This window comes from Anomaloglossus baeobatrachus, chromosome 4 (genome assembly GCF_048569485.1).
Source record: "Anomaloglossus baeobatrachus isolate aAnoBae1 chromosome 4, aAnoBae1.hap1, whole genome shotgun sequence".
NCBI lineage: Eukaryota > Metazoa > Chordata > Amphibia > Anura > Aromobatidae > Anomaloglossus > Anomaloglossus baeobatrachus.
In genome coordinates this window covers 34,384,815-34,410,045 of record NC_134356.1, presented here as the reverse complement: position 1 = coordinate 34,410,045, position 25,231 = coordinate 34,384,815, and the positions used below count along the sequence as shown (strand labels likewise).

The 25,231-nt window shown below is 51.1% G+C and overlaps 1 protein-coding gene across 1 annotated transcript in view; it reads left to right on the top strand.

Annotated features, from left to right (window-relative positions):
- Nucleotides 1–25,231, top strand: part of EFCAB6 (EF-hand calcium binding domain 6) — a 182,817-nt gene that overhangs the window by 132,397 nt on the left and 25,189 nt on the right. Inside the window, exons 21-23 of the mRNA XM_075343359.1 lie at nucleotides 3,695–3,813; nucleotides 18,398–18,625; nucleotides 20,074–20,229. Coding sequence (XP_075199474.1) covers nucleotides 3,695–3,813; nucleotides 18,398–18,625; nucleotides 20,074–20,229 — 503 coding nt within the window. The remainder of the gene's footprint in view (nucleotides 1–3,694; nucleotides 3,814–18,397; nucleotides 18,626–20,073; nucleotides 20,230–25,231) is intronic.

The window sequence follows — 25,231 nt, the reverse complement described above, 5'->3', positions numbered from 1 at the left end:
GAGCCTTCCAACAATGGCTGGAAGGCAAGCAGATTCGGATTCAGTCGGACAATTCCACGGCGGTGGCGTACATCAACCACCAAGGGGGAACACGCAGTCGCCAAGCTTTTCAAGAAGTCCAGCGGATTTTGACGTGGGTGGAAAGCAGAGCGTCCACCATATCCGCAGTTCACATCCCAGGCGTGGAAAACTGGGAAGCAGACTTTCTCAGTCGCCAGGGCATGGACGCAGGAGAATGGTCCCTTCACCCGGACGTGTTTCAGCAGATCTGTTGCCGCTGGGGGACGCCGGACGTCGATCTGATGGCGTCACGGCACAACAACAAGGTCCCAGTTTTCATGGCACGGTCTCACGATCACCGAGCGCTGGCGGCAGACGCCTTGGTTCAGGATTGGTCGCAATTCCGACTCCCCTATGTGTTCCCACCTCTAGCATTGTTACCCAGAGTTCTCCGGAAAATCAAGTCCGACTGCCATCGAGCCATACTCGTCGCTCCAGATTGGCCAAGAAGGTCGTGGTACCCGGATCTGTGGCATCTCACGGTAGGCCAACCGTGGACACTACCAAACCGTCCAGATTTGCTGTCTCAAGGGCCGTTTTTCCATCTGAATTCTGCGGCCCTGAACCTGACTGTGTGGCCATTGAGTCCTGGATCCTAGCGGCCTCAGGTTTATCTCATGAAGTTGTTGCCACAATGAGACAGGCTAGAAAACCATCCTCAGCTAAGATCTATCACAGGACGTGGAAGATATTCTTAGCGTGGTGCTTGGCTCAAGGGTTTTCTCCCTGGCCATTTGCATTGCCAATTTTTCTTTCCTTCCTGCAGTCTGGGTTGGAAAAAGGTTTGTCGCTTAGCTCGCTTAAGGGTCAAGTCTCCGCGCTATCCGTATTCTTTCAGAAGCGCTTGGCATGGCTTTCTAAAGTACGCACGTTTCTCCAAGGAGTTTGTCATATCGTTCCTCCTTACAGACGGCCATTGGAACCCTGGGATCTGAACAAGGTTCTCATTGCTCTCCAGAAGCCGCCTTTCGAGCCTTTGAAAGAGGTTCCCCTTTCTCGGCTTTCACAAAAGGTAGTTTTTCTTGTGGCGGTCACGTCTCTTCGAAGAGTGTCCGAGCTAGCGGCGTTATCTTGCAAATCTCCCTTCCTGGTGTTTCACCAAGACAAGGTAGTACTGCGTCCAATTCCAGAGTTTTCTCCCAAGGTGGTTTCTTCCTTTCATCTCAATCAGGATATCACTTTGCCATCTTTGTGTCCGCATCCAGTTCACCAATTTGAAAAGGGTTTACATCTGTTGGACCTGGTGAGAGCACTCAGGATTTACATTTCTCGCACGGCGTCTCTACGCCGTTCTGATGCGCTCTTTGTCCTAGTCGCTGGTCAGCATAAGGGATCGCAAGCTTCCAAATCCACCCTGGCGCGGTGGATCAAGGAACCAATTCTTCACACATACCGTTCTGCTGGGCTTCCGATCCCATCTGGACTGAAGGCCCATTCTACCAGAGCCGTGGGTGCGTCCTGGGCATTGCGGCATCAGGCTACGGCTCAGCAAGTGTGCCAGGCGGCTACCTGGTCGAGTCTGCACACGTTTACCAAACACTATCAAGTGCATACCTACGCTTCGGCAGATGCCAGCCTAGGTAGACAGGTCCTTCAGGCGGCGGTGGCCCACCTGTAGGAAGAGGCTGTCTGACAGCCCGTTCATGTGGTATCTTTTTACCCACCCAGGGACTGCTTTTGGACGTCCCACTGTCTGGGTCTCCCAATTAGGAGCGAAAAAGAAGAAGGGAATTTTGTTTACTTACCGTAAATTCCTTTTCTTCTAGCTCCAATTGGGAGACCCAGCACCCGCCCTATTTGTTCTTAGGGTTTCGTTTTTCGGGTGCACATGTTGTTCATGTTGTTTCTTAAGTTCTCCGATCTTGTTATCGGATTGAATTTGTTTTTGAAACTGTTATTGGCTTTCCTCCTTCTTGCTTTGGTACTAAAACTGAGGAATCCGTACTCCTACGGGAGGGTGTATAGCCAGAAGGGGAGGGGCCTTACACTTTTAAGTGTAGTTCTTTGTGCGGCCTCCAGAGGCAGTAGCTATACACCCACTGTCTGGGTCTCCCAATTGGAGCTAGAAGAAAAGGAATTTACGGTAAGTAAACAAAATTCCCTTCATTGCCCCCTCACCAAGTATTATGCCCCCACAGTATCTCCCCCACAGTACATTGCGTTCACAGAGCTCAAACATGCTGATGCCCCCTCATAGTATTATGCCTTTACAGTGCTGCCACACAGTTTGATGCCCTTACAGTGCTGCCCATTCAGTACAATGTCCACACACACACACACACACCTCCCACCAAGTATGATGCCCCTACAGTGTCTCCCCCCCACAATACAGTGCCCTCACAGAGCTTAAATATGCTGATGCCCCCGCATAGTATTATGCCTTTACAGTGATGCCACACAGTTTTATGCCCTTGCAGTGCTGCCCATTCAGTACAATGTCCACACACACACACACACACACACACTGACACCTCCCACCAAGTATGATGCCCCTACAGTGTCTCCCCCCCACAATAGTGCCCTCACAGAACTTAACTATGCTGATGCCCCCTCACAGTATTATGCCCCTAAAGTGCTGCCACACAGTTTGATGCCCTTATAGTGCCGTCCACTCAGTACAGTGCCCACACACACTGATGCCCTCCCAAACAGTATGATGCCCTCACAGTGCCACCCACACAATATACTGATCTCACATTACGAAAACACAATGATGTCTCCCATATAGTCTGATGCCCACACTATATAGTGCCGATGTTCTCACAGTGCCACACACACAGTATAGTGCCCAGACACAAAAACACTCATGCCACATGCACAGTATCATGCCCCACAGTGCCACCCACACAGGATAGTGCCCACACACACACTGATGCCCCCCACACAGTATTATGTCCCTACAGTGCCACCCACATAGAATAGTGCTCACACACACTGATACCCCTATAGTGCCACCCACACAGTATAGTGCCCACACACTGATGCCCCTATAATGCCATCCACACAGTATAGTGCCCACATACACTGATGCCCCCGCACAGTATGATGCCCTGACAGTGCCACCCACAGTATAGTGCCCACACACACACACACACACACACTGATGCCCCCACAGAGTATTATGCCCTCACAGTGCCACTCACACTGGATAGTGCCCACACACACATAACGATGCCCCTCACACAGTATTATGCCCCCATAGTGCCACACACAAACACACATGAGATCCCGCAGTGCCTCAGACACAGTATTGTGCTCTCACAGTGCCAAGACACACACAATGATGTCCCCCACATAATTATGCCTCCACAGTGCTGCCCACACAGACTGATACCCTCACAGAGCTCACACACACACTAGTGCCCCCCACACAGTCTGATTCCCCCCCAATTAGACAAGATGCAACTTTCATGGCTCCCATAATGCTGAGACTCATATGACCGTGAGGCCGTGTACAGACTATCTACATAAATTAGAGATGCAATTCCACCTACAACCTGAGAACACGTGTGGCGATGTTTTCTGGAAGAAAGCAGCCATGTTTTATCCTAATCCCCACAAGCTCCTCTGAGCCGCGCTTTCGCTGTTGGCACCATATGGCGCCACTTTTACCCTCTGCCCTTCTGTGTTGCAGACTTTCTGTGAAATCGACAGCGATGGGAACGGCATCATTCAGAAGAAAGATCTGAGGAGTGTTTTGTACAGGTTTTCTCTTCCGATTACAAAGAATGAATTTGAAAAACTCTGGCAGCGGTGAGTGCTATAGAATGATGGGGTGTATGTACCGGAATATTCCTGTAATCCCGGATTAACAAAACAGGTGCCGGATTATCAAATGTCCAATCTAACAGCCTCTAACCGGAGGGCCTCCAATCACATTGAGCTCCGCCCATACTCCTCACCGGCCGGATGACGCTCATTACTATCTCCGCACACACGGGTATATGGAGCAGCCTTGGGGCGGTGTCACGTAGGGTGAAGCCTTATCAGCCACAATTAAACTGCTCCCACCCACATAGAAAAATCTGGAATCTGTAAATTGATTTTTTAATAATGTATTTGCACTTTTCTGACGTTGCTAAGTGCTCACATCGGAGGATTTTATCGCACTTATCATACTTTGCAATTGAAAATATTTCATTATGTCCGGAATATTAAAATTCCTTTTCTGATGTAAAACGTTTAAAAAAAAAAAATGCATTAAAAATTCAGTTTTCTAAAGAACTCACTAAAGAAAGTGAAGAAATCAGTAAAACTATCCAGTACCAAATAATTTTACTATTATCATTATTTATCAGCCTCAAATATGTACAAATGAAGCTTCTATTAACCAGTGCGTGACCAGGCACATATTATTTTTTTCATATTTCCAGATGATTGTACTAATTTTATATGTGTCCGTGTGTGTATGTGTATATATATATATATATATATATATATATATATATATATATATATATATATATATATATATATATATATATATATATATATATATATATATAATATAATGTGTGTGTACATATATATATAATCTCTCTCTCTCTCTCTCTATATATATATATATATATATATATATATATATATATATATATATATAAATATAATATAATGTGTATATATATACATAATGTGCATATATAGAATCTCTCTCTCTCTCTCTCTCTATATATATATATATATATATATTGGACACACCTTCTCATTCAAAGAGTTTTCTTTATTTTCATGACTCTGAAAATTGTATATTCACATTGAAGACATGAAAACTATGAATTAGAACATGTGGAATGAAATACTTAAAGTGTGAAACAACTGAAAATCTGTCTTATATTCTAGGTTCTTCAGTAGCCACCTTTTGCTTTGATTACTGCTTTGCACACTCTTGGCATTCCCTTGATGAGCTTCAAGAGGTAGTCACCGGAAATGGTTTTCCAACAGTCTTGAAGGAGTTCCCAGAGATGCTTAGCACTTGTTGGCCCTTTTGCCTTCACTCTGCGGTCCAGCTCACCCCAAACCATCTCGATTGGGTTCAGGTCTGGTGACTGTGGAGGCCAGGTCATCTGGCGTAGCACCCCATCACTCTCCTTCTTAGTCAAATAGCCCTTACACAGCCTGGAGGTGTGTTTGGGGTCATTGTCCTGTTGAAAAATAAATGATGGTCCAACTAAACGCAAACCGGATGGAATAGCACGCCGCTGCAAGATGCTGTGGTAGCCATGCTGGTTCTGTATGCCTTAATTTCTGAATAAATCTCCAACAGTGTCACCAGCAAAGCCCACCCAGACCATCACACCTCCTCCTCCATGCTTCACGGTGGGAACCAGCCATGTAGAGTCCATCTGTTCATCTTTTCTACAAAGACACGGTGGTTGGATCCAAAGATCTCAAATTTGGACTCATCAGACCAAAGCACAGATTTCCACTGGTCTAATGTCCATTCCTTGTGTTCTTTACCCAAACAAGTCTCTTCTGCTTGTTGCCTGTCCTTAGCAGTGGTCTCCTAGCAGCTATTTTACCATGAAGGCCTGCTGCACAAAGTCTCCTCTTAATAGTTTTTCTAGAGATGAGAAGGTGTGTCCAAACTTTTGGTCTGTACTGAGATAAATATATCTATATATATATAATTGCCTTAGTCTGTCTGTCTGTCTGTCTGTCTGTCTGTCTTGCTCCAAAATTGTGTCCTTACGGTGACACAAAGCTGATTGGCCGCTGGGCTCGCCATGGCCCCGCCCCCCCCGCACGGATTGGCCGCTCGCCCAGGCAACTCGCCCACACCCCGCCCCCCTCACGCAATGCACGCTCGCTCTGGCCCCGCCCCCCCGCACGCATTCCCCGAACCGACCTACACGGAGCCACAACTCCCAGGTGAGTACTGTACCCCCGGGAGCCCACATCAGCGTACGCCGCCAACCCAGCCGACACATACCCTCGCATTGCTGGGGTTGCTGCCGTATGCTGGTGTGGGCTCCCGTACGAGCGGGGGACGGGATACGCTGGTAACCATGGTAGCATAGTTACCAGCGCATCAAGGTCCTGCAGCGGCGGAACATACACGCACCCACACACATAACAACAGACACGCACACACACACATCAGTTCACACTCACTCTCACACACACCTCACACACATCACATCGCATCCACATCCTGGGATATCGCTTGCTTCTCGGCGGCGATACTGTGCTGTGAGCTTCCAGGACCTGCCGGAGGATCACATGGCCAGAAGCATGTGGTATCTCCGGATGTTGTGAGTGTGAGCGCGTATGTGCAATATCGTCAATGTGTGTGTGTGTGAGTGTATGCGATCGGGTGTGTGTGAGTGTATGCGATCAGGTGTGTGTGTGTGTGTGTGTGCGATCGGATCTGTGTCGGCAGAGGAGCACGGCGTGCTGGAGGAGGCTGGGAGGAGAGAGGCTGATCCTGGGGAAGGCTGGGAGGAGGAGGCTGAGGGAAGAGAGGCTGATGCTGGGGGAGGCTGAGGCTGGGGTAGGCTGGGAGGAGAGAGGCTCATGCTGGGGACAGAAAAGGCTGATGCTGGGAGGAGAGAGGCTGATGCTGGGAGGAGAGAGGCTGATGCTGGGAGGAGAGAGGCTGATGCTGGGAGGGGAGAGGCTGATCCTGGGGAAGGCTGGGAGGGGGAGGCTGAGAGAAGAGAGGCTGATGCTGGGGAAGGCTGGGAGGAGGAGGCTGAGAGAAGAGAGGCTGATGCTGGGGGAGGCTGAGGCTGGGGTAGGCTGGGAGGAGAGAGGCTGATGCTGGGGACAGAGAGGCTGATGCTCGGAGGAGAGAGGCTGATGCTGGGAGGGGAGAGGCTGATGCTGGGAGGGGAGAGGCTGATCCTGGGGAAGGCTGGGAGGGGGAGGCTGAGAGAAGAGAGGCTGATGCTGGGGGAGGCTGAGGCTGGGGTAGGCTGGGAGGAGAGAGGCTGATGCTAGGGACAGAAAAGGCTGATGCTGGGAGGAGAGAGGCTGATGCTGGGAGGAGAGAGGCTGATGCTGGGAGGAGAGAGGCTGATGCTGGGAGGAGAGAGGCTGATGCTGCGGGCAGAGAGGCTGATGCTGCGGGCAGAGAGGCTGATGCTGCGGGCAGAGAGGCTGATGCTGGTGCAGCATGGGGGATGGAGCACGATGGGGGGTGCGCAGCATGGGGGATGGAGCACGTTTGGGAGTGCGCAGCATGGCGGATGGACCACGTTTGGGAGTGCGCAGCATGGCAGATGGAGCACGTTTGGGAGTGCGCAGCATGGCGGATGAAGCACGTTTGGGAGTGCGCAGCATGGCGGATGGAGCACGTTTGGGAGTGCGCAGCATGGCGGATGGAGCACGTTTGGGAGTGCGCAGCATGGCGGATGGAGCACGTTTGGGAGTGCGCAGCATGGCGGATGGAGCACGTTTGGGAGTGCGCAGCATGGCGGATGAAGCACGTTTGGGAGTGCGCAGCATGGCGGATGGAGCACGATAGGGAGTGCACAGCATGGCGGATGGAGCATGTTTGGGATTGCGCAGCATGGCGGATGGAGCACGTTTGGGAGTGCGCAGCATGGCAGATGGACTACGTTTGGGAGTGCGCAGCATGGCGGATGGAGCACGTTTGGGAGTGCGCAGCATGGCGGATGGAGCACGTTTGGGAGTGCGCAGCATGGCGGATGGAGCACGATGGGGGGTGCGCAGCATGGCGGATGGAGCACGTTTGGGAGTGCGCAGTATGGCGGATGGAGCACGATAGGGAGTGCGCAGCATGGCGGATGGAGCACGTTTGGGAGTGCGCAGCATGGGGGATGGAGCACGTTTGGGAGTGCGCAGCATGGCGGATGGACCACGTTTGGGAGTGCGCAGCATGGCGGATGGAGCACGTTTGGGAGTGCGCAGCATGGCGGATGGAGCACTTTTGGGAGTGCGCAGCATGGCGGATGGACCACGTTTGGGAGTGCGCAGCATGGCGGATGGAGCACGTTTGGGAGTGCGCAGCATGGCGGATGGAGCACGTTTCGGAGTGCGCAGCATGGCGGATGGAGCACGTTTGGGAGTGCGCAGCATGGCGGATGGAGCATGTTTGGGGGTGCGCAGCATGGCGGATGGAGCACGTTTGGGATTGCGCAGCATGGCGGATGGACCACGTTTGGGAGTGCGCAGCATGGCGGATGGAGCACGTTTGGGAGTGCGCAGCATGGCGGATGGAGCACGTTTGGGAGTGCGCAGCATGGCGGATGGAGCATGTTTGGGAGTGCGCAGCATGGCGGATGGTGCATGTTTGGGAGTGCGCAGCATGGCGGATGGAGCACGTTTGGGAGTGCGCAGCATGGCGGATGGAGCACGTTTGGGAGTGCGCAGCATGGCGGATGGACCACGTTTGGGAGTGCGCAGCATGGCGGATGGACCACGTTTGGGAGTGCGCAGCATGGCGAATGGAGCACGTTTGGGATTGCGCAGCATGGCGGATGGAGCGCGTTTGGGAGTGCGCAGCATGGCGGATGGACTACGTTTGGGAGTGCGCAGCATGGCGGATGGAGCACGTTTGGGAGTGCGCAGCATGGCGAATGGAGCACGTTTGGGAGTGCGCAGCATGGCGGATGGAGCACGATGGGGGTGCGCAGCATGGCGGATGGATCACGATGGGAGGTGCACACCTCCCCCCAACACACACACACACACGCGCACTGCACAACACACACACTGGGAACCACAAACACCGCCCTAAACAAACACCCACACACACAGACAACGCTGCACACACACAACACCCAACACATAAACACCGCGGCATACATAAATATATGCACATACCGCGCAACACACACATTGCACAAAACATACCTCCCCCAAAACACACCACACACACACAAACCGCGCAACACACACACAACGCTACAGACACACAGCGCTCCACAAACAACGCAACACACATACAACACCGCTCTCACCCCCCGTCACACCCAGACAACACCCAGAACTTGTACAGCGCCTACACAAACACTTGGTAACTACACACAACAACATCTATATATATAACAAAAATCATACATTAACTACACAATATGTAAATTCTAGAATACCCGATGCGTAGAATCGGGCCACCTTCTAGTGTATATATATATATATGTGTATATATGTATATACATATATAACGTTACAATTATTATTGAAAACTGCAGCTTGAACAGTCGGTGTCTTTATTTTATTTATGTATATGTTTTGTACCTGTTTAGTATTAGTTTATTAACACGTTCAGTACCGCCCATAGACTTTAAATATCCGCGCAGTCTGCACTCTCTCTCTGCACTCACATTCTAATGTCAATACAGTGTAAGCTGCTTGCATGTGATTGTGTAGCTGCTGCACTGGGATTACTGATGGAGAAGGCAGAGGGGGTTTATTACCATCTCTGCCTTCCTGATGGCTGTATACATAGCACTGAACAAATATTTCATATTGCTTCCTCCTCCGAGTGTATATGCCTTCAAACATGGGGGCACCACCGACTAGTGACATGGACCTGGGGAGGAGCAGCCTCCAGGGGGAGTTAGGAGCCAACACCACAGCTAGGAGTTCTCCAGCAGGAGAGGAAAGGAGCGGACATGTCTTACCGGTGCTCTAGTGGGACACAGGAGTTCACGCGGTTGCCGAGGGGAGAGTTTCATTGCTCCCTCGGAACCGGTGCCACACAGGGTGCAGGACCCTAGGGAAGATCATTCTCCACGTTGGTTTTTCAGAATCTGCCAGGAAAGGGAGGTTGCAAGCTTCCCTGGCACACAAAAGAAAGCACAGTGCCAGATAGGATCCAGGGCCTTGGACACAGCCAGGCCCCACTGCGGAGCCGCAGCACCTGCAAATAGGGATAAGAGTACTAATCGAGACGGACTGGGGTCCCCAAGTAGCTTTAAGCCACAGGGATCCAACACACAAGGCGCAAGGAGGAAGGGAACCACCGAGCATCACACCGGACTGACCTCCAAAGGAATCTGGGTTTGACGGGGCCCATCACAGCGGGTGGCCAGTACTACCCGGGCAAGCGGCACAAAGAGTGAGTAAAGACACCTGGAACCGCAGCATCTGAGTCAGACTTATTACCGGCGACTCGGCGCCAAAGGCCATCACCATCGCTACTCCCCTCCTCATTCTCCCCGAGTTCCACTCCACATTTGTGGAGCGATACGATCTTCAGCTGCTATTACCATCAACCCCGGAGGACAGCGACAGCCGCAGCGGCTAATGTCTGACCGCGAAACGAAGGTGGCGTCACGACAATCATCCTATTACAAACCCCATCATCCTCCCTCATTATTGGGGTGCACCTCGGGGCACAAAGCTGGACAGGCCACCGCGACATCCCAAACCACCACACCGGCCCGGTGACGAGTAAAGCTGGTACGAGACCCGACCTGGACCCCAAGGTCCATAAAGAACGGGTCGGTGGAAGAACATGACAGCCGCACAGAGCCCGGACCTCAGCCCCATCCAACACCTATAATGGAGATTGTGACCCCGGCCTCCCCCAACATCAGGGTCTGACCTCACTAATGCTCTTCTGGATGAAGGGGCAAAAATTCCCACCGACGCCTCCAAAATCTTGTAGAAATCCTTCCAGAAGAGCGGGAGCCGTTATATCTGCAGAGGAGCCGACTCCATATTAATGTCTATGGATGTAGAATGACAGGTCAGGGTGGGATGTGGAGGGGGCACTTACTTTTGTGCATTTAGTATAGAATAGATATGGAATATCCTTGGGGCCGTGTCACATACGATGACGTCTTCTCAATTAAACACTTCATATTGAAAGAGAAAAATCTTGTACTTGAAAATTGATTTTTTTTTTATTTTTTTTTTAATAATGCATTTGCACATTTCTGAGTTTTCTAAGTGCTCATATCGGAGGGTTTTATTGTACTTTGGGCGAGAAATATTTCTTTATTAACAATATATTAAAATTCCTTCTCCGATTATGAAATGTTTGAAAAAAAAAAAATACTTTTTTTTTTTTTTTTTTTTTTTTTAAATGCATTAAAAAAAAGTTTTTCTGTGAAGACCTGAAATTTATTGTAACTTGTAATTACCGTAATTATGGAAGGTTTTTAGATTTTTTTTTTTTTTTTTATGTTCTTGAATGATGGAGAAACCTAAAATAGGCGCCACTTAAAGCGCCAAAAGGACAAAAAGAGATCATCTCGGTGTACTCACCTTTGCCTGCCAGTGCTTGTCACAGACATTAAGGCGGGATTGTACACTACGGCATCGCAAGCCGATAATAGTGATGCCGAGAGCGATAGTCCCCGCCCCCGTCGCAGCTGCGATATATTGTGATTGCTGCCGTAGCGAACATTATCGCTACGCCAGCTTCACACGCACTTAACTGCCCTGCGACGTTGCTCTTGCCGGCGACCTGCCTCCTTCCTAACGGGGCGGGTCCTTCCGCATAGCCGGCGTGAGCCGCGGGGCGCAGGTAGGAGATGTTCCTCGCTCCTGCGGCTTCACACACAGCGATGTGTGCTGCCGCAGGAACGAGGAACAGCATCGTAACATCGGTCATCCCGAAATTATGGAAATGACCGACGCTACACCGATCATACGATTTCGACGCTTTTGCGCTCGTAAATCATATCAAAAAGGATTTACACACTATGATATCGCCTGCGACGCCGGATGTGCGTCACTTTCAATTTGACCCCACAGACATCGCAGCTGCGATGTCGTAGTGTGCAAAGTGCCCCTAAGGGTTTGTGCATAAGTCGAGAATTTGGTTGCAGAAATTTTTGCACCATTTCTGCATCTTTTGTAAGGAAAATCACAGCTGCAAAATGTGCATTTTTTATGTGTTTTTGCTGCTTTTTTGAAGCGTTTTTTTATTAATTTTTGCAGCTTTTTGATACTTTTTTTGCAGCATTTTTAATTTTTTTTTGCAACTTTTTTTATGCTTTTTTCTTTGTCGCTCCATTGGGAGACCCAGACAATTGGGTGTATAGCTACTGCCTCCGGAGGACACACAAAGTATTACACTTAAAAGTGTAATGCCCCTCCCCTCTGCTATACACCCTCCCGTGCATCACGGGCTCCTCAGTTTTTATGCTTTGTGCGAAGGAGGCACACATCCACGCAAGCTCCACAATTTGGTCAGCAGCAGCTGCTGACTAGATCGGATGGAAGAAAAGAGGGCCCATAACAGGGCCCCCAGCATGCTCCCTTCTCACCCCACTGAGTCGGCGGTGTTGTTAAGGTTGAGGTACCCATTGCGGGTACACAGGCAGGAGCCACATGCTGTTTTCCTTCCCCATCCCTTATGGGCTCTGGGCGAAGTGGGATCCTATCCGGTCATCCAGGCACTGGGACCGGCCTCCATCCGCAGCCCCTGTGGGATTATGCCGGACGGAGACGGAGTATCATCAGGGACAGGGCCCTGCAGCTACAGGTACTCTGTGTCCCCTTGGGGACGGTGCATAGAGCACCTTGGCCTCAGACGCTGCAGCGCCCGAGGTGATTCGTATGACGCCGGGACTACCGCGCCGACCGCGCCTGCCTGCCAGCCGCGGTTTATAACTTTAGTCCCCGGCTTTGCGGCCTAGTGCCTTTTCACTCCCGTCCACGGCCCTGCCAGTCAGGGGGAAGGGCGGGACGGTCGGTCTAACGCCGACAGTGAGAGCTGGAGCACACTTCGCTGTCCTCCATCACCCTCACTATGCACTCCGCGGCGCAGAGGTACTCAGTGTCCCCGTGGGGACGGTGCATGGAGCACCTTGGCAGATTGGGCAGTGACTGCTGGGTTGGTACGGTACTACCGCGCCGACCGCGCCTGCCGGCCGGCCGCGGTGTTTACCTTTAGCACCCGGCTTTCGCGGCCTAGTGCATTAATCTCCCGCCCCCGGACCTGCCAGTCAGGGGGAAGGGCGGGACAGTCGGGCTGACGCCGACAGTGAGGGCCGGAGCACACTTCGCTGTCCTCCATCACCCTCACTAAGCTCTCTGCGGCGCAGAGGTACTCAGTGTCCCTTTGGGAACGGTGCATGGTGCACCTTGGCAGATTGGGCAGTGACTGCTGGGTTGATACGGTATTACCGCGCCGACCGCGCCTGCCGGCCGGCCGCGGTGTTTAACTTTAGCTCCCGGCTTTTGCGGCCTAGTGCCTTAAACTCCCGCCCCTGGCCCTGACAGTCAGGGGGAAGGGCGGGACGGTCAGTCGGAGGCTAACAGTGAGGACTGGAGCACACTTGGCTGTCCTCCGCCCCCCTCACGGTTTCACTCAGGGCACCAGATTCCCGCACTTTTGGGGTTACGCCCACGGCTCCCCCCTCCACTGTATACGCCGACAGCCATGTTTTAAGCAGCACATACTGCTTCAGGGTCGGTACGCCTGGGGGCTTCTTCTTCATGCTGGGCCCCCTAGAGTGATGAAATGTATATATGGATGTATATTTTTGTATGCAGTTTCACAGTTCGGCTGTACATGTGTATCCTCAGTGATCGCTGTGACATTGCTCGGGCCATGAGGCACTCGCTCAGCCGGAGCCGGGGGCACTGGTTGAACTCCGCCGGCGTTCCCTATCCAGGCGGCAGGGACAGAGTTGCAGCTTTTGCTGAGAAACTCTGAGTCATTTTCACTATCCATGTCTCAGGCTATGGACGAATGGTCGGCTAAGAGACTAGGTGTTTGCAGTCCAGACCGGTCCCTTACACAGGCCCCGGGCACTGCGGGATCGCCCCAGGCCTCTATCGGTCTGCGACGAAGCGTGTTCCTGGGGTGGCCTCTAGTTATGACGTGGGGTACTCCAGCACGAACCGCATGGAATCTTCCCCGACTTCTTCAAGGGCCTCAGCTTGAGGACCCTCTAGAGGATGGGGCGGAGGTCGCAACCCAGGACTCTGTCCGGACGTGGCTCTAAAGGCTTCACAGATACTGTACAGAAGCACACCTTCCCGGACAAGCGTTTTTACTGAACGCCTTGTAACACACGTGGTCCCTTCCCCTCTGACGTTGTTAAGGTTTGGGCTCAGTGTCATAAGGTGCCCTCCAGTCTCTTGACTGGCGGCTAGATCAGTAGTAGCAGTGGCTGACGGGTCCACGCTCAAGAATGCCACGGACAGACAGATAGAACTCCTAAGGAGATCCATCTATGAACCCATAGGCGCGTCCGTTGCCCCAGCCTTTGCAGGGGCGGGCACTCCATGCTATCTCAGCTGCTCTGTCTCAGATTAATGCGGTCTGTTCCGCATTTAGCGTCTTTGACGTCTCAGGCGGTGGTATTTTCATCCTCCGCCGTGCACAGAGAACCTTTTCTGTATGGCGGTCCAGGTCAGGGGAGTGGTCCCCACGTGTCCAAGACCGATGTAGGACACATTCTGTCTTACGGTCACAGGATAGAGCTCAGTTCTCGTCCTCCGACTCGTTGCTTCAGAGCATCTCCGTCCCCCGAGCGAGCCGACGCATTTCCAGGCGGTGAACACCAGATAGGACGGATCACTCCACCCCGTTCTGGACTTCACACTGCTCAACGGACAGAGAACCTGACGGTTCCGGTTGGAATCTCTCCGCTTTGCCATCGTCTTTGATGGCCCAAGGAGGCCTCCTAGCATCAATCGACATCAGGGATGCTTATCTCCACGTGCCGATTGTACCAGAATTTCAGCGCTTCCTGTGCTTCGCCATAGGGGACGAACACCTTCAGTTCGTGGCACTAACTCTCGGCCTGGCGACAGCCCCACGGGACTTCACCAAGGTCATGACAATGGTGGTAGCGGTCCTACACTCTCAGGGACACTCGGTGATCCTTTACTTAGACTATCTGCTGGTCAAGGCTCCCTCTCGGGTGGCATGCCAACACAGCCCGAACATTGCTCTAGAGACTCTCCAGAGATTCGGGTGGATCATCAATTTACCAAAGTCAAGATTGACACCGGCCCAATCACTGACATATCTCAGAATGGAGTTTCATACTCTCTCAGCGATAGTGAAGCTTCCGCTGGACATACAGTGTTCACTACAGACAGGGGTGCAATCGCTCCTTCGAGCCCAGTCACACCCTTTGAGGCGCCGCATACACTTCCTAGAGAAGTTGGTGGCAGCAATGGAGGCAGCTCAGTTTGCGCAGATTCATCTGCGCCCACTTCAATGGGACTTTCTCCGCAAATGGGACAGCAAATCGACGTCCCTCGACAGGAACGTTGCTCCTTCTCGGGCAGCCAAGGCATCCCTTCAGTGGTGGCTTCTTCTCACTTCTTATCGAAGGAAAAATCCTTCCTGCCCCCAACCTGGGCTGTGGTCCCGGCTGACGCGAGCTGTCAGGGAGTCTTCCCCCGCCACAGGGCTCAGGGTACATGGACTCAACAGAGTCCTCCCTCCAGATCAATGTTCCGGAGGTGAGGGCAGTGTATCTAGCCCTAAAAGCATTCCAGCCATGGCTGGAATGCAGGCAGATCCGATTTCAGTTGGTCATCGCCACGGCGGTGGCATACATCAACCACCAAGGCGGCACAAGCAGTCGGCAAGCCTTCCAGGAAGTCCGGCGGATTCTGCTGTCGGTGGAAGCCACAGCCTCCACCATCTCCGCAGTTCACATCCCGGGCGTAGAAAACTGGGAAGCAGTTTTTCTCAGTCGCCGGGCATGGACGCAGGGGAATGGTCTCTTCACCCGGACGTGTTTCAAGAGATTTGTTGCCGCTGGGTGAAGCCGAACGTCGACCTATTGGCGTCCCGGCACAACAACAAGGTCCCGGCATTCATGGCACGTTCTCAAGACCAGATTGGTCGCAGTTTCCACTGCCTTACGTATTTCCTCCTCTGGCGATGCTGCCCAGAGTGTTACGCAAGATCAGATCCGACTGCCGCCGCGCCATCCTCGTCGCTCCAGACTGGCCGAGGAGGTCGTGATACCCGGATCTGTGGCATCTCACAGTAGGCCAACCGTGGACACTACCAGGCCGGCCAGACTTGCTATCTCAAGGGCCGTTTTTCCATCTGAATTCTGCGGCCCGCAACCTGACTGCGTAGCCTTTGAGTCCTGGATCCTAGCGTCTTCAGGGTTATCTCAAGAGGTCATTACCACTATGAGACAGGCCAGGAAACCAACGTCCGCCAAGATCTACCACAGGACATGGAAGATCTTCTTATCCTGGTGCTCTTGTCAGGGTTTTACTCTGGCCATTCGCCTTGCCCACTTTCTGTCCTTCCTTCAATCCGGAATGGAAAAGGGGTGGTCTCTCGATTCCCTTAAGGGACAAATTTCGGCGCTTTCTGTGTTTTTTCAAAAGCGTCTAGCCAGGCTTCCTCAGGCACGCAAGTTCCTGCAGGGGGTTTGCCACATAGTCCCTCCTTCCAAGCGTCGGCTACAACCCTGGGATCGGAACAGGGTGATACCGGCTCTTCAGGAACCACCCTTCGAGCCAATGAGGGATATTTCTCTTTCACGCTTTTCGCAGAAGGTGGTCTTTCTAGTGGCACTCACGTCACTCCGCAGAGTGTCTGACATAGCAGCACTGTCATGCAAAGCCCCCCTTCCTGGTGTTTCACCAGGACAAGGTGGTTCTGCGTCCGGTTCCGGAATTTCTCCCGAAGGTGGTATCCTCTTTTCATCTCAATCAGGATATCTTCTTACCTTCTTTTTTGTCCTCATCCAGTTCACCGATGTGAAAAGGATTTGCAGTTGTTAGGTCTGGTGAGAACACTCAGACTCTACATTTCTCGTACGGCGCCCCTGCGCCGCTCGGATGCGCTCTTTGTCCTTGTCGCTGGCCAGCGTAAAGGGTCGCAGGCTTCCAAGTCAACTTGGCTCAGTGGATCAAGGAACCAATTCTTGAAGCCTACCGTTCTGATGGGCTTCCGGTCCCTTCAGGGCTGGAGGCCCATTCTGCCAGAGCCGTGGGTGCGTCCTGGGCATTGCTGCACCAGGCTACGGCTCAGCAGGTGTGTCAGGCGACTACCTGGTCGAGCCTGCACACTTTCACGAAACACTATCTAGTGCATGCCTACGCTTCGGCAGATGCCAGCTTAGGTAGGCGAGTCCTTCAGGCGGCGGTTGTCCACCTGTAGGAAGGAGCCGTTTTACGGCTCTTTTACCGAGGTATTCTTTTACCCACCCAGGGACTGCTTTTGGACGTCCCAATTGTCTGGGTCTCCCAATGGAGCGACAAAGAAGAAGGGAATTTTGTTTACTTACCGTAAATTCCTTTTCTTCTAGCTCCAATTGGGAGACCCAGCACCCGCCCCTGTTCCCTTCGGCCTGTTGTTTCTTTGTGTACACATGTTGTTCAGATTGAATTGTTCTTGGTTATGGTTTCAGTTCTCCGAACATCCTTCGGATTGAATTTACCTTAGACCAATTTATAAGTTTCCTCCTTCCTGCTTTTGCACCAAAACTGAGGAGCCCGTGATGCACGGGAGGGTGTATAGGCAGAGGGGAGGGGCATTACACTTTTAAGTGTAATACTTTGTGTGTCCTCCGGAGGCAGTAGCTATACACCCAATTGTCTGGGTCTCCCAATTGGAGCTAGAAGAAAAGGAATTTACGGTAAGTAAACAAAATTCCCTTCTTTGCAGCGCTTTTGATTCATTTTTGCAACTTTTTTATTCATTTTTGCAGCGTTTTGGATGCGTTTTTGCAGTGTTTTGGGTGGGTTTTTGCAGTGTTTTTGATGCGTTTTTGCAGCATTTTTATGCTTTTTTTGAAGTTTGATGCTTTTTTGCAGTGTTTTTGATGCTTTTTTTTGCAGCGTTTGTGATGCTTTTTTTTGCAGCATATTTAATGCTTTTTTGCAGCGTTTTTTTTATGCTTTTTGACACATTTTTGATTAATTTTTGCAGCATTTTTTATTCATTTTTGCAGCATTTTTTTTTTTTCATTTTTGGAATTTGTTTTTATTTTTTGCAGCGTTTTTAATGCTTTTTTTCAGCATTTTTTATTCATTTTGCAGGTGTTTTTTATTTATTTTTGCAGCGTTTTTGATGCTTTTTCGCAGCGTTTTTGATTCATTTCTGCAGCATTTTTTATTCATTTTTGCAGTTTTTTTATTTCATTTTTGCAACTTTTTTTTATTAATTTTTGTAGTGCTTTTGATTCATTTTTGCAGCATAGTACCCAAATTAAAAACTTACCAAGCAGATGGCAATAATCATGCCACAACCACTCAAATAAACATATTGCACTCAGCAAGAATACCCACAAAATAATTGGAGGGTCACATACGAGCCGCTATCAGAAAGTCCTCACCTGAATAATTTTGCCAGCCCTCCATAGCCTGGTGTAGCTGGGACCCACAGGTGATGGATCTGCCTCCCGGGGCTGTAGAAAACTAACCAAAGCCAGTGATATTTTTCCTCCGCTGCCAAAAGATCTCATGAATGTTGTCTTCGTAGATACGACCCCGAAGGTAAAGGCCACCTCACCCACCAAGAATTCCTCCAGAAGTTAGGAGTGAATTTCGCCTCTGGAGACAGTGGTCCGAGCAAACGCATCATAGAAGACAACCATCAAACTCTCGAGAAACACTACAACTCCCAGCAGAAGATCCTCGAAGAAATGCATGAGTTTCACAAGCACCAAACCCGAGGCCTGAGCATGAAAGATATAGAACAGCAAATCAAGTAAGTCCGCAGATATGAATTGAATCATTGCGCCTCTTGTGGCCCATAGTGGTACTGCAGGGAACATTATATTCTCATATCCACTCTTAACTGAGGTTTTTTATATATATATATATATATATATATATATATATATATATATATATATATATATATATATAATATATATATATATATATATATATATATATATATACACACACACACACGCACCGTGCAGACCAAAAGTTTGGACACACCTTCTCATTCAAAGAGTTTTCTTTATTTCCATGACTCTGAAAATTGTAGATTCACATTGAAGGCATCAAAACTATGAATTATCACATGTGGAATGAAATACTTAACAAAAAAGTGTGAAACAACTGAAAATATGTCTTATATCATGGTTCTTCAAAGTAGCCGCCTTTTAATAGGTATTACATCACCTATTGTGAATAGTGGATAATGTATATACTGTATATATAGGTGATATGAGTCATTGAAGAGGAGGGGGAGGAGATCAGCTGACATTTATTGTGAATGCTGAATCCTGTGTTATCTACTGTATATAGAGGTGTTATTAGCCATTGTACAGGAGGAGAAGGTGAGCTCTGATATTCCCTATTGTGAATGGCGGATATTTTATATAGAGGTGTTATCAGTCATTGTACAGAAGAGGAGGTGAGCTGTGACATCACCTATTGTGAATGGTGGATCCTGTGTTATCTACTGTATATACAGGTGTTATCAGTCATTATACAGGAGGAGGAGGTGAGCTGTGACATTTAATGGGAATGGTGAATCCTGTGTTATCTACTGTATATAGAGGTGTTATTAGCCATTGTACAGGAGGAGAAGGTGAGCTCTGATACTGCCTATTGTGAATGGTGGATATTTTATATAGAGGTGTTATCAATTATTGTACATAAGAGGAGGTGAGCTGTGACACCACCTATTGTGAATGGTGGATCCTGTGTTATCTACTGTATATACAGGGGTTATCAGTCATTATACAGGAGGAGGAGGTGAGCTGTGAAATTTATTGTGAATGTTGGATCTTGTGTTATTTATTATGAATAGAGGTGTATAAGGGGAAGAGGTGAGCTGTGATATCACGCTATCTACTGAATATAGGACGCCTTATCAGTCATTGTACTGGGGGGGGTGAGCTGTGACATAATTTGTGAATGGTGAATCCTGTATTATTTACTGTATATAGAGGGGTTATCAGTCATTGTACCGTGGGGGGGGTGTGAGCTGTGACATAATTTTGTGAATGGTGAATCCCGTATTACTTACTGTATATAGAGGGGTTATTAGTCATTGTACCGGGGGGGTGAGCTGGGACATAATTTGTGAATGGTGAATCCTGTATTATTTACTGTATATAGAGGTAATACATTGGGCATAATATTACTGGTTTTATCAAATTCCATTTGTCTGATATAATGACATCTTTGTATCCGCAGAGACAAGTTCAGAGAGTATTACCCCGATTTTGCTGTGGCGTTCACTAAAATCGATAAGAACAAGGACGGAGTGATGAGCGTGGACGACTTCCGGCTGATGCTCCAAGACCTGAACTTCCACTTAGATGACCATCAATTCCTCAATCTCTTGTACAGGTAATGGATTATAGGACGATGCCACATAACAGACCCACGCGGATGACTGGCGTCCTGGTCTATGGCGTCCTGGTCTATGGATGGCTTGTCCCAACTCAGTGATTATGCCCGTCCATCATCAATGGTGCTTATTGGTCAGGGTCTGACCTCGTGGAAACCCCACTGATTTTGAAAGCAGGGGGCTAAAATTACACATTAGGGGGGAGTTGCGCACACCACCGCTCTACTGATAGTCTATGTGCTTGCCAGAGATAGCCAAGTACAACGCCGGCCTATACCCAGCATTCCCAGGGGCAGATATTGGAAAGTTTCACTAGTCCGGCACCAGTTTATTCATTCATTTAACACCTTTGAGGCAACATTTCCTCAGATGTGTCTTCTGAATCCGTGCACCATTCTATTCCCCTGCAGGCCATGTAAAGACCCCACAAGATATACGCTGCCCCCACAGGCAATGCGCTGCCCCCACATGCCATGTGCTGCCCCTAAAGATTATGTGCTCCCCCACAGGCCATACACTGCCCCTACAGGTCCTGCGCTGCCCCCACAGGCCATGCACTGCCCCTACAGGTTATGCGCTACTCCAACAGGCCATGCGCTGCCCCCACAAGCCATGCTCTGCCCCTACAGGTTATATGCTCCCCCACAAGCCATGTGCTGCCCCTAAAGATTATGTGCTCCCCCACTGGCCATACACTGCCTCTACAGGTTATGCGCTGCCCCCACAGGCAATGCGCTGCCCCCACAGGCAATGCGCTGCCCCCACAGGCCATGCGCTGCCCCCACAGGCCATGCGCTGCCCCCACATGCCATGCGCTGCCCCTAAAGGTTATGCACTGCCCCCACAGGCCATGCGCTGCCCCTACAGGTTATGCACTGCCCCCACATGGCCATGCGCTGCCACTACAAGTTATGCGCTGCCCCCACAGGCCATGAGCAGCCCCCACAGGCCATGCGCTGCCCCCACAGGCCATGAGCAGCCCCCACAGGCCATGCACTGCCCCCACAGACCATGTACTAGCTATAATATTTTATTCAGTTTTACCCATAAGTACCAACTTTTCAGAAGACACATGAGGATGATTTTAAAGGGAGTAATACAAATGGCTCCATGCTCTCAGTATACAGCATTTACAGTACTAAATGTATATATAACCCCCGGAGCTCTCCTCTCAAAATGAAGTGACTACACAGAAGACCACCCAATCACAACAGACAACAGACCAGAGCCCCTATACAAACCTACCCATAAATACAGATTTAACCAAACCCCCTAAATGAACATAGACCCATGACCAGACCCCCTAAATAAACATAGACCCATGACCAGACCCCTTAAACACAAATAGATCACAGACACATACATAAATACAGATTTATCCAGACTCCTAAACTAACGAAAACTCAAGATCAGACTCCACTAATGCAAAAATACTCAGAGAAGACTCACTAAAAGCAAACAGACCCCAGATCATACTCCACAAACAGACCCCAGACCGAACCCCTAAATACAAATAGACCCAAACTGTAAATAAATACAGACTTCCTTACCCCTTATTGAGACTCAAGACTAGACCCCTAAAAGCGATCCCAGACTGTCTGATACCAACACACTGGGGTACAGACCCACAGACTGGACCACCATGGTTGTAGTCTCCTAGACCGGACCTCCGTGGTTGTAGTCCCCCAGGCCGGACCTCCGTGGATATACTCCCGAGACCTGACCTCCGTGGTTGTAGTCCCGAGACCTTACCTCCGTGGTTGTAGTCCCGAGACCTTACCTCCGTGGTTGTAGTCCCCAGACCTTACCTCCGTGGTTGTAGTCCCCAGACCTTACCTCCGTGGTTGTAGTCCCCAGACCTTACCTCCGTGGTTGTAGTCCCCAGACCGGACCTCCGTGGTTGTAGTCCCCAGACCGGACCTCCGTGGTTGTAGTCCCCAGACCGGACCTCCGTGGTTGTAGTCCCCAGACCGGACCTCCGTGGTTGTAGTCCCCAGACCGGACCTCCGTGGTTGTAGTCCCCAGACCGGACCTCCGTGGTTGTAGTCCCCAGACCGGACCTCCGTGGTTGTAGTCCCCAGACCGGACCTCCGTGGTTGTAGTCCCCAGACCGGACCTCCGTGGTTGTAGTCCCCAGACCGGACCTCCGTGGTTGTAGTCCCCAGACCGGACCTCCGTGGTTGTAGTCCCCAGACCGGACCTCCGTGGTTGTAGTCCCCAGACCGGACCTCCGTGGTTGTAGTCCCCAGACCGGACCTCCGTGGTTGTAGTCCCCAGACCGGACCTCCGTGGTTGTAGTCCCCAGACCGGACCTCCGTGGTTGTAGTCCCCAGACCGGACCTCCGTGGTTGTAGTCCCCAGACCGGACCTCCGTGGTTGTAGTCCCCAGACCGGACCTCCGTGGTTGTAGTCCCCAGACCGGACCTCCGTGGTTGTAGTCCCCAGACCGGACCTCCGTGGTTGTAGTCCCCAGACCGGACCTCCGTGGTTGTAGTCCCCAGACCGGACCTCCGTGGTTGTAGTCCCCAGACCGGACCTCCGTGGTTGTAGTCCCCAGACCGGACCTCCGTGGTTGTAGTCCCCAGACCGGACCTCCGTGGTTGTAGTCCCCAGACCGGACCTCCGTGGTTGTAGTCCCCAGACCGGACCTCCGTGGTTGTAGTCCCCAGACCGGACCTCCGTGGTTGTAGTCCCCAGACCGGACCTCCGTGGTTGTAGTCCCCAGACCGGACCTCCGTGGTTGTAGTCCCCAGACCGGACCTCCGTGGTTGTAGTCCCCAGACCGGACCTTCGTGGTTGTAGTCCCCAGACCGGACCTCCGTGGTTGTAGTCCCCAGACCGGACCTCCGTGGTTGTAGTCCCCAGACCGGACCTCCGCGGTTGTAGTCCCCAGACCGGACCTCCGTGGTTGTAGTCCCCAGACCGGACCTCCGTGGTTGTAGTCCCCAGACCGGACCTCCGTGGTTGTAGTCCCCAGACCGGACCTCCGTGGTTGTAGTCCCCAGACCGGACCTCCGTGGTTGTAGTCCCCAGACCGGACCTCCGTGGTTGTAGTCCCCAGACCGGACCTCCGTGGTTGTAGTCCCCAGACCGGACCTCCGTGGTTGTAGTCCCCAGACCGGACCTCCGTGGTTGTAGTCCCCAGACCGGACCTCCGTGGTTGTAGTCCCCAGACCGGACCTCCGTGGTTGTAGTCCCCAGACCGGACCTCCGTGGTTGTAGTCCCCAGACCGGACCTCCGTGGTTGTAGTCCCCAGACCGGACCTCCGTGGTTGTAGTCCCCAGACCGGACCTCCGTGGTTGTAGTCCCCAGACCGGACCTCCGTGGTTGTAGTCCCCAGACCGGACCTCCGTGGTTGTAGTCCCCAGACCGGACCTCCGTGGTTGTAGTCCCCAGACCGGACCTCCGTGGTTGTAGTCCCCAGACCGGACCGCCGTGGTTGTAGTCCCCAGACTGGACCGCCGTGGTTGTAGTCCCCAGACCAGACTTGCTTATCACACCTTAGACTGAAGTAGAAATTCTCCGTTTTTGCCATTCCCTTAATGGCTTCACTGGGACGCCCTCCACGTACATTTGGTTCCCTAAGATTTCAGGCCTCCGGTGTGTGCCTAGCATGTACATCACCAAGCACAATGCATGCATGGTGCCAAATTTTGCAAATGAGGAGGAGGAGGTTGCATATTACATCCCATCATTACAGTTCAATAGGAAGATCTGCTCCACATTTATACTTTTTATTCTTTTAAGCATCAGGGACCGATTATGGCGCCGGTGCCGGGTATTGTGCCGGGTACAATGGGACCATTCAGTGGGAGATATTCCGGATCCTCTCTGTGATTAGAGGCTTCTCACCATGGCCGCCTCGCTCCCCGGTGGGTAATCATAAAGGGTAGACCTGGCAGCTGACAGGCGCCCTCACCACCAGCTGCACGGGTACGGTGCCATCTCCTCCCATAGACGGCAGATGTTTGGAGCTTGCGATCACAACACCTCCGCACATCACAGCCTCAAATACTGGGGAAATATTAATGAACGTGACCAAAAACATGGAGGATGATATTCCGTGGCAGCATAGATGGGTTGTGGTACTGGTGTATAGAGGCGCTAATGGGGCATGGCCTGAAAATCAGAGTGTCTGGGGGACAATTTTGCGCCTCGTGCTTTCCCAGAAGAGCTTTTCTAAACATTATGACTACGAAACATCATCATAGATCCATAATTTAGTTTTTCCAGCCCCCAAATCCGTTCTTCAGCGTCTTTCTTCTTAGGACCAGTGGTGGTCCCAGAGGTCAGACCCCTACTAATCACAAAGAGACAGCACATCCTAATGATCCATAGCCATTAGTATGGAGTCTCCCCTTCTGCAGATATAACATCTTCCAGGCTTCTTGGAAGGATTTTATAAGATTTTGGAGGAGTCTGTGGGAATTTTTGCACCTTCATCCAGAATAGCATTGGGAGGGCAGACCCTGATTTTGGGGGAGGCCAGGGTCACAATTTCCAATATAGGTGTTGAGTGAGGCTGAGGGCCGGGCTCTGTGCGGCCGCTCATCTTCTCCCCCTCCTCCATGTCTGTATGGACCTTGTGCACTGGACACAGTCATGGGGACTGGAAAGGGTCTTCCCCAAACTGTTCCCACAAAGCCAGAACCTACAATTGTCGACAATGTGTTAAATAGTTAAGGTAAGATTTCCTTAGACCAGAACTAAGAGGCCTAGGTTGACCCCTAAAAAATAAGCCAATGGCATTATCCAGTCTCTACCACCATGCATTCAGGCGAGCAGCGTTCCCCATTCAATAAATCCAGACTCGTCCATCAGATAGAGCAGTGTGATCCGTCACTGCACAGAACACAAGTCCTCCAGAGTCCAGTGGTGGCGGCGTTACACTGCTCCAGCCGACACTCAGCATTGTGCTTGGTGATGTATGGCTCAGCATTGTGCTTGATGTACGGCTCGGCATTGTGCTTGATGTACGGCTCGGCATTGTGCTTGATGTA